Source organism: Gallinula chloropus (assembly GCF_964237585.1).
Source record: "Gallinula chloropus genome assembly, chromosome: 6".
Taxonomy (NCBI): Eukaryota; Metazoa; Chordata; class Aves; order Gruiformes; family Rallidae; genus Gallinula; species Gallinula chloropus.
The window spans coordinates 15,339,907-15,357,024 of NC_140091.1; the positions used below are offsets into that span (position 1 = coordinate 15,339,907).

Here is a 17,118-nt window from a genome sequence, read left to right on the forward strand (position 1 = left end):
AGGCAGGAATCGGAGAGATTGCTGGACTCCATGGACAGGCTGGAGCACCTTGCTGGGAACTATCCCTCATCCCTCAGTGCAATGCCAAAGTAGGGAAGGGAGAGCAGAGCAACGGGCATTAAGCTGTTGATGCTGCAGAGCAAGGTAAGTGACAAAATTCTGTTCAAGCAAACCAGAAAGAATCACAGGATAGTAGGGGCTGGAAATCATCTAAGCCAGAATAAGGACTGGAGTGGAAAATGCCTTCACTGGGGAAAGAGAGATTTCTGAAAGCAGACAGAAGTGTTGGAAAGGTAAAACCTGGACCGATAACAAGGATTTTGTCCCTTTCTGGATGTACAGTAATTGCCAGGAACTATAGAAAAGGCCCCAAGGTACTTACCAATCCCAGGATATCTGGGCACCAATATCATCGGTGCCATAGCATGTGACAAAAGACCTCCATGAGTGTGGTGTGAAGCTAGGGGCAGGTACTGCCAAGAGCCTACTGCACCTCAGGGGACAGCTCCAAATGTCTGCTCCTGGAACACAAAGGTACACAAAGAAGAAAGGGGAATGCGCTCTGGAAATGCAGTGCGTATTACAGCGAGGGTCTGAAAGTGCTATGGCTGTTCAGACAGCCAAGTCTAGCATGTAAAGCAAGTAAATACCAGAGAAAGAGAGAAGACTCTGAACAATACTGTTATTACTGGAACAAACAGGTATAAACTATTCATGTATTTTTTAAACTTGTGAGTTAAAAGTTCTTAACCACCAGTAAAGGGGTGCTTGGCACAGGCCTTCCAGCCGGCAGAGTGGGGCAAGATTTCTCATGGGCTCCAAAGGGGCACAGGGTGCAGATGTGGTTATGTGAGGCTTTGCCTGCGATGGCAGAGGATCAAACTCCATGGCCTGGGAAGTGACAGCTTGATCCTTGGGATCAAACTCCACGATCCTCTTCAGTCCTGTGTTGCTAAGGAAGGAAATGATGCAAAGGGGATCAGCAGGCTACTGTTACTGATAGACTGGAATTAGTTATGAATTAGCTCAGACTGGGTGGCAAGTGATCATCTTAAACCTGCCACTTCTGCACCAGGAATGACTTGGCAGCAGCCTGTGCCCGCCGCCTGCTCCCCCTGCCCCCAGTCACGCCTGGATGCCATCTCTGGGCGTCTGGGCTGTCCCCGGTTCGCTCCCCTCCTCGGGGTGACAGTATTCCCAGCCCGCCCTCTAGGAAACGCAGGTGGCCGGCGCCGGCCCTGAAACGCCTTCCTGAGCGCCCAGAGGAAAGTCAGAGTCCCTTCTGCGCCCGTTCCGCGCCGGAGTTCGGTCAGCAACGGCACCCCGCTGCTCTGGGGCCCTGGCCCCGGGCGGCAGGAGCGGCGGCGGGCCGACGGGCCCCGGGGCGCGCTGCCGGGCGGCCCCCGCGGGCCTTCGCTTCCCGGCAGGCCCCGCGCCCGCCAGGCCGGCGGCTATTGGCGGGCGGCGCGCGGGCCTTAACGGTCCCACCGGCCGTTATCGCCGCCTCGCGCCCGGGGCGATTGCCCCGCGCGGCTCCCTCAGAGCCGGGGTAGCTGTGCAGGCCGCGGGCGCTGCCGGCGGAGGCGCTTGGCTCTGTACCCGGGGGGCCCCGAAGCCACTCGCTGTCTTCGCGCTTAGATCCCCGCCGGACGCCTCTAGCCCCGGCCTTCCCTCGGGCGCCGGGGTGGGAAAGGTTCCCGGGGGTTATTTTGCTCCGTGGGAGCTGGAATTCGGCAGCCACTGCCCCGCTGAAGGTGCTGCGTGCTCCTTTGCCACACGCGTGAGGCGTCATGTCTTCATGCGCTGCTGTCACTTCCAGGGATAAAAATGAAAAAAGTTTGTTCAGTAGAAAACTGGCACTTCACCCAGAAAACAGGGTCGAGTGGTGTCCAACACCTATGCTGATTTCTGCCTGTGTGTCTGAGCATAACAACAGAAGTTTGGGAACACAGGGGGTTGATCCCTTATCTTGGATTTACCAACATCAGTCTCACTTTATTCCCTGTGTGGCCTGAAAATCGTGGGGTGTTTTCTTGCCAGAAGTGGGATGCAAATAGTCAAACAAAAGTCTAATTCATTTCCCTGCTTTGTCTCCCTTAAGACATAATCTTGTTTTAATTAAATTACCTTACACAATGAATGAAAATATAAACCACAGATCATATTCCACATTGGATTTTTCCACAGCCCATTTTCTTAAAATTCCTCTCTCTGCTGTTCAAGGTCTTTTAGACGGAACGCACACACCGTGTGAGACCCGCTCCGAATACTCTAAGGATTAATTGAAGTTCATGATGGAAGGAAGGGGAGAATGTGAGTAAAATAGCTGGGTTATATTTATATCCTCAAATGTCAGTTCATTACCAAAGTTAGAAACCAGCTGATGCAGAAAACGCATTATGGCCTCATTTAGAAAGCTTATTTCTTGAGAGACAAAAAAGAATTCCCTTGCGTGACTTACTTGTCCAACACAAACATGCCACATTTCTCAGTACGCTTTGGGATGTGAAGTATAAGGGTTTTGTTTAGGGTGCAGTACGTTTAATTCTCTGTTTAACATGCTTATCTGCATTTATTTAAAATCCAAAGCAGTGGAGACTCCCACTGCTCTCCTTTCTCAACGCTCCTATTGACACTCATGTTTATTACTCGCATAGATTTGTGAGCTTTGGTTATTTATTTGGCAACGTGCAGGCAAAATTAAATGGCTGGGGAAGTCACATCTGCAGTCCTTTGCACAAAAAGTGCACTTTTCCTATGGTTTTAGTGCTTGTAACTCTGCCCAGTTAGCAGCAAGGTTACTTGGATCTCTGTTCACCAAGTGCAGCCAGGATGCAGAAAGCTTCACCTGGGAGGGAGGCAAATGTGTGGTGCTTGGGACAGCCCTGCACGCCTGTGCTGCTGACTCCGTCTGTCAGTGCTGGCTGGGGTACTCATGTCATGGAGCTGTGACTTGCTGTACAGAAATCAGGCTGAAGTCACCCTTGGTTCTGTAGGAATCCACGGGTAGCTCTGTAATGTCCCCTTTGCCTTGCATTGAACAGCAGGGCTGTGTAATTTAGAGGGGTTTGACTTGGAAGGAAATTCTGCAAGTAAAAGATCCCACAAATCTGTATTAACCCGGACTGTTAAGGATGGTCAAAAGGTCAGAGCATCGGAGTTGTGGCTGGGACAGAGCCCTGGTGCTGAGGGAGGCAGGGGCTGTTGGTTGGCTAGCCGGTATTGCTCGCTTCATTTCCCTAGCACTGAAGCGTCATCCACCTAATGGTTCTATGCCATTAGAAAGCATCCTTAATCAAGGGAAATTTGGAAGAACAAATTAAAAATTAGTGTAATAAAGGGAAAAAAAAATGCAATTGCCGGAGAAACTTGTCAAAACTTGTATTGATCTCTATAGGAGATATTTTATTGGCAGAGGGCCAGACGTAGCAATTTGTAGGCACTTTGAGTTGTACTTTACTGTACAGCAAATCCCGTGGGTATCTGTGGGTCTCACTGTGCAGCAAGCATGGCGCTTACAGAAGGAGGAGATGTGGCTGTCCCGGGGAATCGCCGTCTCATCTCTTTCCCCGGTGCCGGCGGTGGCACAGTGGCGCTGCCCTTGGTCACTCCTCTTCCCCCACGCCCGGAGCCCGCCATGCCCCAGTTCCAGGGGGAGCCAGGTGCCTGCTATTCACCTGTAAGTTGACAAACTCATTCGGGAAATGAGTTTTATGTAACTTTATCAATTTTCTGAGATCTGGCTGTGCCTATTTCCCACCTAGTGTAAACTCTCCTTGGCTCAGGACTGTATCTTTCAAAAAAGAAAAAAAATCTCTGCGTGTTTTTTCCCTCCCTCCCCCCCCCACCCCCCAGCTCTTACCGTTACCACATCCACCCCGTTCGGGAGGAGGAGGAGAAATGTTTACAAGGAGGTCCCAAGAAACTCAGGTCATGAATCTGGCATTGAGCGCTCCTCTCCGGCCGTGTGCCGCGGGCGGGTTTGCGGACGCCGGTGCCAGCAGCCCTCCGGCGCCGCCGCCGCCCTGCCCGCGGCTCCCCCGCAGGTAAGCGCTGCCGGAGGGAAGCCGCTCCCCACAGGCTTCGGTCCCTGCTCCCCCCTCACGCCCCCAGCCCCACAAACTTCCCGCGGTGCCTTCCCGAGCCTCCTCGATGCGGGCGCTTGCGAGGAAGGGATGCTGCTGCGGGGCGGCAGGCGGGAGGACCCCGCGGCGCTCCGGGCCCCCCGACCGCGCCGGGTGAGGAGGTGTGGGGAGGGGGGAGGCGGTGCAGCGCTGCGCCTTTAAAACGTCCGCCATGACGCGGGCGGCGGTTGGTGCGGGCCGTGTGTGGCGGCCGCGTCACGCGGGCCGGGAGCCAGGCGGGGCTGCTGCCCGGTGTCAAACTGAGCCGCCCCAGAGCGCCTCGCTGCCGGCGGGGGGGGGGGGGGCGGGCGGGCGGGAGCCGGGGGCTCCGCCGCTCCGGAGCAGCCTGTAGCAATGCTTTGGTTTAGTTGCTCGTAGGTAGGTTTTTCTGTCTTGCTTCCCCCCACCCCTCCCACCCCCCCACCCCCCCCAGCCAAAAATGACAATGTGGTGCAGTGCTGCCTGGCGAGCGGTTCGGAGATGCTTGTAAAATGGTGAACGCGTGTCACACAGTCCCGGCGGAGCCGTCTCCTGGACCGCCGGGGGGGAAGGGGAGCCCCGGGAACACCCCTCCCGAAGCCCGGGTGGCTGCGCGGGGCTGCGGGCTCTGCGGAAGGTGCCATGCCCTGCTTCCAGCCCGGGGCGGCTGCCGGGTCCAGCGCGGCCGGGGCAGGGGACCTTGGGTGGACAGGCTGGTGCGGGTGTCGTTCGGCAGTCACCTCGGGTGAACCGAGCAGTGGTTTCAGGGAATGCGTTGAGTTATTTGGTCAGCGGTGCAGGGAGAAGCATCTTTTCGATTAGTTTGTTACTGTTTTCTTTTCTTGGTGCCTTGCGTACTGCTAGTTGTATAATAAAGGGTCTTTATTCTTTCTTTCTGTTTTCCTTTTTCTTAACAGTAGTATCAGTTACTACCCTCTATTTTTGTAAAGTTTTAGCTGAAGAGCATGTTTTCCCTGTTCCGTACTTCCCAGAGCTCTGACATTTCGCTGGCATCCATTAATGCTACAGCAAGAACATCCCAAGTCCTTGGCCAGTTCTTCGTTGCTCTCTGACACAGAAGAGGCTTACTTGAGAACAGAAATAAAAGGCTGGGGTCATTCTGTGATTTCTTCGTGCTCTGTGCAGTGGTGGGAAAAGCTGTGTGGTGAAAGTACTCCAGCATGCTGCAAGGAGGGAAACTGGATTTTCTCCTGTGTCCTTTGTATGCTCCTTTCCTTTTCAGAGTTCAGTATACCATGCCTCCAGAAGAAGCTGTGACAGTGCAGGAAGGATGGTCTTGTGGATAAGATAGTGATTTAGGCCTCAAGAGTTTGGCACTCGGGTAGTAACTCTGCTTACCAGCTTTATGTGCGACATGGGTATAAAGTCACTTTGTGCTCATCTGTATCCCAGATTCCCCATTTGTTAAACAAGGCTATGGACTTCAGAAACCTTGTGAGGGATAAAATCATAAGTCTGGATCCTCAGTATAGCAGGGGGACTGAAGGCATAGTCAGCTTTCTTGGTATCTATCTGTACATCTGTCTGTTTATCATTTCAGGTAAATCTGTGGGTGTATAATATATAGTTTGTTCAAAATTTGATTAATTTCCAAAAGGATTAAAGGTAACATTACCTTCCTTGATTTTTCAGGCGTGAAATATTTCTTGTGTTTGAAGCACAGGTCAACTTTTTGTAGCTGATGAGCTGTTATCAGCTTCTCCAGGTTTCTGAGGAAAGTAGACTTTGTTCTCAGGTGGAAACATGGTTGTGTCCCTGTAGAATGCTTGTTTCTGTTAAATTATGTTGCTCTTTTTGTGCTAATTTAAACACATTTTTTTTCCCCCCCTTATCAATCAGTTGCTGAAGTAAAAGAAACCTCTATCCTCCCCATGCTAGCTGTTGACATGGAAAACAAGGAAAATGGCTCTCTGGATGTGAAAAAGTAAGTGAGTCTGTAGTGTTCAGTTTATGTAAACAGCACGTGGATTATGATTGTAGTTTTCCTTTGACTTAATGCAGTTGGCAATGGTGGGCACCCCCATCTCTGCTCATCTCAAACCCTTCCTGTTCTCTGTTAGCTTTATTGTATTTTATCTTTGAAATAGAAGAGTCTCAGGCACTGGATTGGTTACAAATGGTATGTGAGAAGACCGTATAGCAATGGAAGGGTGTAGAAGCTAGTCACTTAAGTTAGGGGGACACCTTTCTCCACTGTTTTCTCCTCTCAACCAGAGACTGAAGCAAGTGGTAGCACTGTAGCCAATACTCTACCTCTGCTCACCTGTCTGCTGGTGGCTTTTGCAGAACTGCTGCCTTGTGGCCGGAAGTGTCCTGTGTGGATGTCTCCTTCCTTTTAGGGAGACATATGTCCTTCTCTGCTGACTGTCCAGCCATCTAGAGCTGTGAAATAGTAGCGGCACCATGTGTCTTTGGCAACAGTTCTCTTCTGGACTAGATATTTTAAATTGTTTGCAGGAGAAGCCCTGAATTGCCAGGTTTTTACTTCAGACCTAGGGTGGGAATAAGGCAGAGACATGGCGTGCAGTGCTTTACAGTTTTCTTTAGAGTGGCAGACTGTAGGCTAAGGGTAGGAACTGTTTTGGAGGTCAGCAATTCTTAGATTAGAGCTAACATTTCTGAATGAAGTTATGATCTGAGAAGTGGAGTACTATGTGGACAAAAATAGCCTTGCAGCTTTAAGGTTATAGAAGCTGTGCTGAGATATATATGTACATATATAGATACAGTTAAAAAAAAAGTACTAGAGAGAGATCTTAGTCTGTCCTTTTAAGCTGCAACACTTCTGCAAAGCTGCACCTCATTCTTCTTGTTCCATCAGCCTTCCAAGGAAACCAGATAACGCTTAGGCTCTCAGGCACTAGAATAAATAATAGTAGTAGTAATAAGAATAATGGTCACTTCAGGATGCTGATAAAGCACCTGGTTATGACACAGCATCAGAAGACCTGAAGGCAGCCATTGAAATCAGCATGCTCCCCCTTCACTTGAGACATTGGTTACACCTCACCAACACTAAATGCATTTCCGTATTCAGTGACCATGAATAGATTGTATCGTGTGTGTCCCTCAGAAGCCACCTTCAGTTGACGGTCTTGCTTTTCCAGTAGGAGAAGGAAGGCAGTCAAAGCAAGGACAGTTTACATTTAATCATTTCCCCCTGAGGCTTAGGTGATAAAGGCTCAACTACTAATTGCAAAGGTGTCTTTTTAAAACGGATGGCGATTGCAATTAAAATGATCAGGAGCTGTGGTTTCTAAACGAGTGTATACAACGTGCCCGTGTGCATATCTACAAAGGAAGTATTTGGCACTTCGTTGAAGTGGTTATAAATAGCTTGAATAAAATCTGTTTGTTCACAGCTATACCCTTTCAGGCCTTGCTGTTTCTGCCACATGATGGCAATAAAGGCACAGGGACAGTGGTGAAAAGCAGATGAACCTCATCTTTATTCATTAGCAGTGCTTCTAGTATCTTGTTACAACGCCTAAAATGCCAGCCCTCTTAAGATTTTACAGCATCCAGGGTGTCTGACATAAACTGCTGTATAGTTAAGCTATGGCTGTTTGATATTCCTTTTTCTTGTCTAAAGACTTGAGCCATGTGCAACAGCAGGACAAGGAGGAGACTATTAAAGTCTAGAAGCCAAATGAGCATCTGTGCGGGTAGATGGGTTAAAATGCATCCAGCCTCCAGCAGTCTGCCACATGTCTTTGAGTCTTCTGCAGCTGTAGCTGTGGAAATCTGCTACACTTGAGGTCCAGCATGACGCTATTCCTTGAGGTACCAGCTTCTGCTTATTTCCTGTGATTAGTTAGTGACTAAGGTAGAGTCCCTGGAGTCGTTGCAGTTGAGCCTGGGATGGGGCTGGACCAAGCTCTCACTCCCTAGCAGTAAAAGGAGAGTTACATGAAGAACTAACACACCTGAGCTGAAATACAGAGTTGTGGGAGGGAGGGTTTGGGACCATATTTAGCTTGAAACTGAAGTGTTTGGGGAAGTAAGCAAAATACAGTAAGGAGGTAATTTTACAGATTGAATCTTTGATTTGCTGTTTAGAAACAATTAAATACCTTTTAGGATTTATTATGGTGCATTTTTTTAAAATAGTGAATCGTTTGGGATTGGTTGTTTAGAAGATGATTCATTTAAAGTGATAGTCTGTGGCTTAGGGAAAAATGCAAGGATTTAAATATGATTCTTCAAATAATGCTTTTATATGTGTAGATTTTTTTATGGTGCTTTTCACATTTTACTTCTTAAGCCTCAGAATGTGCACAACACCAACAGTCTTAATTGAAAAATATTCTTTGATTTAAAAAAATGGAAGTGCAGCTCTGATAAGGCCAAATAGTCTCCTTTTCAATTTTGCTGAGTGTTGTCTTTCTGTGTAATCACAATCAGTGAAGCGATTCATGGAGTCATTACTTGATGAGCAAAAGTAAGAAACTCTGTCCCTTTGCTCATTGCATAGATAGATTCCATGGGATAAGGGAAAGAAGATGCTTTTAGAAGACTGAGAGCAGCGTACAGTGAGATATTGAGGTTGCAGCATGAGTCCTTGCAGCCAGAATTTGTATGCTGATAGGTACTTTCCAAGAGTTAGGGGAGAAGCAAAACTCACCATGTTCATGAGTCTTCCTTCTCAGGGCTCAGCTAGTTGTAGAAATTGGGATGATGTAGAAACAGTGAAGGGAGGCACTAGACATGATTCTGTTCACTTCTCTTCATGGCTGTTTGGAAAAATGGTTGACCCTTGATTCACTCAGTTGTTTTGCTGAAAAACATACAAGTCTAGGCAAGACGGAGGTGGTGGCAGCTGGAGAAGAAAAATTTGAAGGACAGAACAAACATGCTGTAGGGAGAATATAATCTCTGGGTTTTTTTCTGGCTAGTGCTGTTGAAAAAAACAGAAGTTCTGAGTCTAGTTTCAGGACTGGAAATGGACAGGATACTGACATCTGCCCAGATCTGTACATTTTCCATATTTCTTCATTAGCATTATAGTTAAGCATGCAGAACAGTGGAAGATTTTTGGCACCTAGTTTGAGAAGATCGTTCTTTTGCTGTTTTGCTTTTCATCCCCCTAAATTGCTACAGGAGAGGCAATTGAGCTCGTTGTGTGTCTCTTTACCCAGTGTTTGCAGGTACACAAAGGTTAGCTGAGATTGGGTAATGGCAGGTTAAGAAAAGAAATGCAGGATAAGGATAATAAGAGGTAGACTGGATGTTTTTCTACGGTGGAAAGCAGTTGCTGGATATCAATCACAGAAAAGATTCATTCTTGATTGTGGTTAACAGATGTTTTCTCATATTTGTAGCTGTTTTATAAGTCCATTGATTTGCCCAAAGATGAGTCCAAAAAGAGTCTGGAGAAATTTTCTTTGAGAATGTGATCATTGCTGCTTTTTTTTTTTTTGGGGGGGGGGGATTGTTTTGTTTATTTGTTTTTGTTTTGTTTAGTTTTACAAGGTAAAGATGGTTTCCAGCAGTTTCCACCCATGATACAAAGAAACACAGTCTCACCTGGGAAAAGAATAAACCACATACTGCAGTTCTTTGAGTGCTTGGTAACTGAAAACAAGCTGCAGTCTTGAAAGACAGGGATTTGGTACCTCAGTCATGGTAATCTTTGTTCTCCAACTGCAAAGGCAGCACACTTGTGGGAAAAGATCCTGATTACTTGTGGCTGATGGGAAGATTCATGTACTTTCTTCTTTTCTGAGGGGAGAGGTACCTCTGTTGTGCCCAGCATCATGTCTTTGAAATGGAACAGAGCAAGAATGGCTGTTCTGTATCAGGGTGGAGGGAGGTCTGTCAAAGGATCATTTTTTTGAGGAACAAGGGAGGAGGGGATGTACTAGGTTGTGCACAAAGAAGCAGCAGATACTCTGCACACGTTTAGTGATTACTTGTCTGGGTTTGCACTTTGCAGTTCAGTAGAGAATGGGAGACCTCCAGATCCTGCTGACTGGGCCGTTATTGATGTCGTGAATTACTTCAGAACAGCTGGATTTGAAGAACAAGCCAATGCTTTCCAAGAGCAGGTAAATCTGTTAGGAAGACCTTTTGACCACCAACAGTTTCTCACACTGCATGTTTTTGTCATGGACCTGGCTATATACTGTTACATGGGAGTGAAAATCCTACATTAACGGGGGGATTTGAGTGTGTTATTGGGTGACAATCCATGGGACTGTGATCTTTCAGAAACAACATTGTTCTACAGGGTGTGTGTAATGGGTTGGAGTTTGTTTAAAACAGTCATCTGAAAAGTGAGGAATCTAAACAAATTTTCTGGCTTGGACTCAGTCTCCTTATACAACCCACTCAGTTTCACTATCTTGTTACTTAAAATGTGAATGGTAATTCTCTTCCTCTGGAGTGTATTGTGCAAATACACTCATGAGGATTTATAAAATATGAGGCTTCTGAGAAGGTAGTTGCTCTTGAAGACCTGAGGTGAAAAAGGGGCTGCTGTGTTGCATTGAATTTAGCAGTGCAAGTGAACAGGGAAAGGAGAAGTTTGCAGTAAATGGGAATAATTGTTTTAGGCACAGGAGCAGCGTGTTTGTAGGACTCAGTTTGAGAAAGAGGTTGTGTCTTCATTTCTGGGCCTTATAACTGCTGATGCTAATGGATGGCTGCTTTTGGTACATTTGATCAGAAAAGAGCTTAACAGTCACATGGCCCTGGTAGCTCACCTCTCAGCACACCAGAAAGGTGTATTAGTGGGGCAGAATGGGAAAGTTGGCTTACTTGGCCTATAGCCCACCTGGTCCATAGAGAAGGAATTTACGTCTCTCCCTGATACACCTATAGGTTCGTGTGTGACTAACAGGAAATTAGTTACGAAGACTTACATTTAGTTATCAAAATAGATGGCTTGACCTTCCAAGGCACAGAGCTAGTGCAGGTTATTGGCAGCTTTGCAGGGAAGCTGTGCATCTGTGGGCAGGTTAATCTTGCTGACCTCCAGCAAATGCAGAAGATGGCAAAATCTCTTCTGATTGTAATTGATGAGTATAATAGCGTATCTAAATTTTGCTCTTTGTTCTTGGGGGTGAAAAACCCGCTGTTGGTTAATTCTCTGGTAGGGTGGGGAGAGGCTCTTTCTGCAGCTGCTACTAATTTTTCAGAATTTGGAAATTGGCAAAAATGAATTAAAAAAATGTTTAAGTATATCCATTCCTTTGTACCAGCATCTGTCTCCTTATCAGCCCTAGAAACAGAGCTTAAAAAAACACACAGGCAAAGTAATTGCGGCCTCTGGGTTTTTTCCTTATACTGGCAGATACCTCTGACTTTCATCAAATATCTTAACCTCTCTGCACCTCAGCTGGCTTGTCAATAATAATGCAGTGATTACTACTGATCTTGCAGCAGCAGAGTGAGGCTAGCTCAAGAGTTTTGGCGAAGCAATTTGCAACAGCCTGATGGAAAGCAGCATAGAAGTAGAGTGTAAAGGTTTTATTAGCATTCTGCAGTGAGGGCAAGTGGCTTCAGGAGGATAGCTGAAGTAAGCTGCATTTTAGCAATGTGTTGCCAGGACTCTGCTAGGATACTCATGGGCAGAAATGTAGCTGTGATTCCACTGCCAGCTTTGTTTTGTGCCAAAGCCTTGGAGAGAGGGTCTGGCAGCTGCCACCAGGATACTTCCAGGAGATGTGCTGGAGATGTTCAGCAGAACTCATTGCCACTTCCTTCCCTCTTCATCCCCTTAGCAACACGATGAGCAATAAGCGTCTAGTTCTCCATGCCAGCCCATTCCCTCTCTGCACCAGGAGTGGCTCTCTCCCTACTCCTTTAGTAGTGGTGGTGTTCTGTTTCTTCTACACTAGCCACTAACTTTAACGCTGTGTACTTACGGTGTGTGTTATCAGGATCTCCCAGGCCTTCCAGGTATGGCAGTGCAGTCAGTGTCACTTGGAACCCCTAGCCATCCTCTCTCTGTTTGTAGGGTCACCAGGTGTGCAGCTGAAGCTCTGGCCGTATCTGTTGTAATCTGCCATTTGTACTGCTGGTTCCCCAGGCCCCAGAAACCAAAATTCATTTGATCTGCTATTGCCCTGAATATGTACTGGCAGGGGAATGAGGTTGTAAATGGTGAACTCTTTGTTTCACTTACAACACTGGGAAAGTGTTTTCCACTGAACTGCTTCAGTAGGGGTTCACTGGTTTCCTTACAGCATCCGCAACCCAGAATGAAATAATAAGATCTGTTACTACATTCGACTTTTACAGTTTCTTTTGATGAATCTGAATACATCTGGACTTGCCCAAAGCAAGTGACTCAAAGAATGTTTAAGAACTGAATTTTTCTTACCACATTTTAAGGAAAATTAGAAGACATTTCAAGGACTGCAGGATGTTTCATTAACACTGTATTTTCAGTGCTGGTAAGAGGTGATGATTATATGTTATTCCTCTTGGAGTTCCACTGATGTCAACAAGTCAAAAGAACTCACTTGATGAAAACAGATTCAACTGAAGGATGTTGCTCAATAACAAAAAATCCCATAACATCAGACAGTAAAACAGACAAGCCAAGAAGTTTGGGGGCACAGGATAACTGAAGAGAGTGGCAGAGACCAGATGCAGGATGGGGGTGTGAATGGCTTTAAAGAACTGCTGCCTGCCCATACATGGCTGAGCTTTCTCTAAGCCCTGGGAGCACAGGGGGCTATGGCTCACTCAAAGACTGAAGCTGTTTGCCATGTCTTGAGACATGCTAGCACTATGCCTGACCTTCATTGTTGCCTGTGTGGCTTCCTAACCCTTAGCACTGTGACAGCCCAGGTAACACAATGGTAACCATTGCCACACTGTAGTGCCTTATCAGAAGGGAAACTGGGCTTCAGTGGTAGATTTTGTCCACTGCTGCTTTCTAGCTGAGCTGCGTGTGAGCATGCTGGCTGCCATGCTTTCATGTGAGCTGTACTGTAAAGCCTTGCTGTTCTGAGTCGCTTGGAGAAAGTGTGGAGAGCGTGCTGGGAGGCCTTGAAACTTAACTGGTCCATCTGAGGTTGTCCTGGTGCAGTGAAGAATTATTACTAGCTATAGTTGTGCAGAGGGGTGCCTCTGCAGATGACATAAAGGTAGTTGGAAAGCTGGCATTGAAGTTGTGTCCTGAAAAAAGTCCAGAAAATGGAGAAGTAGCAGAGAAGAAATTCAGAGAAGTCACCAAAGCACACAGAATCCTACCTGGTACCAAAAAATGGAATGACTATGGCAAATCTGCAGAAGCAGGTTTAAGTAGAAAACTGGAAAGAAGTGGAAGAGGTAAAGCTTACAATATAAACAAAGGTATAAAAAGCTTGGAATTGTGAATACATAATCACTCATTTCTACTGAGATCTGTTTAGAGGGTCAGTTTTCTGTTCAATGGAAGCCTTAGTTACTAACATTTCTAGAATCCATGGGGAACCCTACGGAAGAAGTCATACCAATGAGTAAAATACTTATTGGTGTCAAAATTCCAACAGAAAGAATTTTGATGAATGGAAAAGAGAGGATAGAAATTGATTTAAATTATTAACACTTTTAACAGAAATTGGGAAGAGGCACCTGCTGCAATTGGGTAAAAAGATACTTTTTTCTTTTAGAAAAATATTTTTACATCGTGCCCCTCTAAGGGATTAGCAGTTATATTTCTTAAGGAGATTTTAAAGAAATCCCACTGTTATCTGATCTTTGACTATGTTATGGTTTGTTCGTGTATCTTTGATTTATAAACTTTATCAAATCATAAGAGAGATCAGTTTGGACAAATTCATGCTGAACTCTAATATAAGTCTTCCTTTTTTAATGGTGGTTGTAATAAAGGACAGGATCTCTGCTGTTTCCAAGACAGCATTTAATATTTCTAAGGAAGATGCTACAGTGGGACAAATTGATGTGTGATGTTTATAATATTTACAAATATACAGAATGTTTGGAATATATTATCATGGACAACAACAATGTATGAAAGCGTTTGAACTGTTTGTTGGCTGTTGATAACATTTTCAACATTTAATAGTGGGGTTCTTTTATTTAAAAAAAAAAAAAAAAAAGAAAGAAAGAAAAAAAGAGTGCAACAACAGTATGAAGTCCAGTGTAAGGCTGTATAATTCTCCAGGGTATGACAGGCCCTGGGAGGTCTGGCAGTGTTGTGAGACACCGGTCAGTGCATCGGTGGTGTGTGTAGCTGTAGCTTCTGCTTCTTGGATAGTGTGGTAAGATTGAACTGCAGGAGTGTGTGGAGAAAAGGATGATGCTGTGTCTAAAATTGTGATGGGACGTGAGAAGATGTGGATTCTTTTCTATTTCAACCTTTAAAAAATTGTTTATGGGTAGTTTTCAAACATACAAGGTGTCGTGGTTTCACCCCGGCTGAGAGCCGAGATCCACACAGCTGCCTGCTCTTTTCCCTGCTCTTTTTCCTTTAAGGAGAAGGGGTGTGTGTGTGTATGTGTGTGTGTGAGAAGTAAGGGAAGGGAAAAGGAAGGGGCAAATAACCCCAAAACCAAGAAACTAAGAGGCCCATGGGTTGGGATAAGGCTAGTTTACTAAGATAACAGAAAGATACAATATAACAATGCTAACAGGACTCTAGAGCAAAAATATATGAAGCTGTTGATACACAATGCAGTTTCTCACCAAACCACACAACTCAGGCCGTGCCACCCAGAGCCGTCCCGGAACCCGACTGTCCCCCAAGAACCGCGTGTCCCGGAGCCACCCCAGGCCTTCCTCCCGTCAGCCCCCCCGATATCCTGGGCAGGACGAAATTGGCATGGAATACTCTCTTTGATCAGTTGAGTCACCTGTCCTGGCTTTGCCCCTCCTTTCTCATGAAGAGCTGAGAAAGTCCTTGACTGTCTGACAGCAATTAACAACATCAGGGTGTTATCAGCACTACTCCCATTTTAACTCCCGAACACAGCATTCCATCCGCTGTTACAAATGAATTTAACTTTATCCTGACCAAAACCAGGACACAAGGTTTTGAGATAGAAAAAAACCCAAAGCCTCCAGGATTCCTAATCTTTAAAAAAAACCAAAACAAAACCCAAACCAAAACTAAGGTTTGAAAGGAACCCTCCAGACACCTGTTATTTGAAAATAGGGATTTTAAGCAGGCATACATAGGGGTTGTCAACATCTGTTCTGGGAAGCTGCTGCTTTTACTCTCTTCCACTGTAAGTGAAGGAAGTGTGTTGAGCTCCAGAGTTAGGTTCTTCCCCAGTTCCTGATTCCACATGCCTTTCTCCCCTTTCCCCTCAGAGGTATGGGTAGGTAGTAGCCCTTTAGTGAAGGCATCTGAAGTTCCTAGCAGATACCGACTAGTCCAAGCTTGTATGTCGCTGTCAATGGGAATTCTTCTGAAATGCGCTTCATAAGCTGCCTTCTTAAGAGTATCCTTCCCTTAACGACTGATAATTAGGCAATCTGCACATGTACCTATTAATTTGAAACAGATTTACAAGGAGGGAATTTTGAAATGAAGCTCATACTAAATGGTATTTATGCCTTAGTCAGCACAGGTGACCACTTGAAAAGCAGACAGCAGAATTTAGCAGCTAGAAACATAGTTTCAAGACAATAAAGGTTACTATTTCTTTTCTCATTGATCCTCTGTAGTAGTCTTCTGTTTGCTTCATGACTGTTCTCATCTGTTTGTACATATGTCTTTATCAACTCTTTAATTCTTCTTATAGGAAATTGATGGCAAATCATTGCTCTTGATGACAAGAAATGATGTCCTGACTGGACTTTCATTAAAACTGGGGCCTGCGCTGAAAATCTATGAGTATCACGTCAAACCTCTACAGACACAACATCTAAAGAACAACTCTTTATAGCGAATTGTCTGATTGGGGTCGTGTTGTGCCTCAAACAATAAATAAGCAATTTGGTTTCGTGTGATGGAACTTTGTAAAGAGAGAATATATCTTTTAAGAATTTAAACCAAATTACAATATATATCCTATTGGATAGAGTTGGCAATATACTATATACTGAGTCTGAACTGAGAGAGGTGGTTTGTATTTTTTACATAGTACATAATGATTTTCTCTTTTAGGAAGTGTCAGTGAGCATGTTGAGATAGCTATATCACTGTGTCCAGAACAAAAGAGAGGTATGTCATTCTCATTTTCAAGCCAGACATGTTCTTGATTTCATAAATTTAAATACCAAAAAACCCCACCCAGAACCCAAATAAAGTATATTACATGCATCTTTGGGAGAGAGAGTAGGTTTTGGTTTACACTAAAGACCTACTAAAATTATTACTACTTATAATTTTAGGATGGGACTTGCCAACTCACCCTTTTTTGCAGAGGGTCCTATTTTAACCTTATTAAGGTTTACTCGTGGTATGCTGCAATGTTTAAAGCTGTAAGTACAACTAACATAACCCCTTCGATAGCAGAAGGTGTTGCTGACAGGTGAAACTGGGTTGTGTATTTTTTGCTGTCCTTTAAATTTGCAGCTTGTTTTCACCTATTTTTAATAGTAGTTCTATGTATAGTTGTTTTTTAAAAGTTTGTGTTGCTTTGCAAAATGAAAAAAGCTTCATTTTATTCCCTCTTAATTTATGATAACTTGTTTCTAACATTATGCAGAAATTTGTAAAAAGAGTAAAATTCTACACATTTTTAATATTGTCATTGGTGGTGTTAATGGTTGATTATTTTTTTAAATGCTTTACTTAGCAGTTTGAATACTTGTTTTAAAAACTGAAAGAAGCTGTCTCATCACCATACATCTCTGTTAAAAGAGAGTCTTGTTCAATCTGTTTGTACCGGTTCCATATTTGATAAGTTGCTTGCTATATCCCAATAAAGCATTGCTTATGTTTGGATTTGATTTACTTTAGAGATTTACTTTACAGATCTACTTTACTTTGTTTATTGGTTGTGGTATATTTGAGCTCCTATTTTTCTCCATTTTCCCATTAAAGTTACCAAAACTGACTTACTATTCTATGTTGTTGTTACTTTTGTTG

At 44.9% G+C, this 17,118-nt stretch overlaps 1 protein-coding gene across 1 annotated transcript; it reads left to right on the forward strand.

Moving 5' to 3' along the window:
* The first annotated feature begins 5,963 nt into the window (after positions 1-5,963).
* SAMD13 (sterile alpha motif domain containing 13) lies at positions 5,964-16,052 on the forward strand. Its single transcript, XM_084266224.1, has 3 exons — positions 5,964-6,048; positions 10,060-10,171; positions 15,827-16,052. The coding sequence occupies exons 1-3, from the start codon at positions 5,996-5,998 to the stop codon at positions 15,968-15,970; spliced, it is 309 nt and encodes a 102-aa protein (XP_084122350.1). The 5' UTR covers positions 5,964-5,995; the 3' UTR covers positions 15,971-16,052.
* The last annotated feature ends 1,066 nt before the right edge of the window (positions 16,053-17,118 follow it).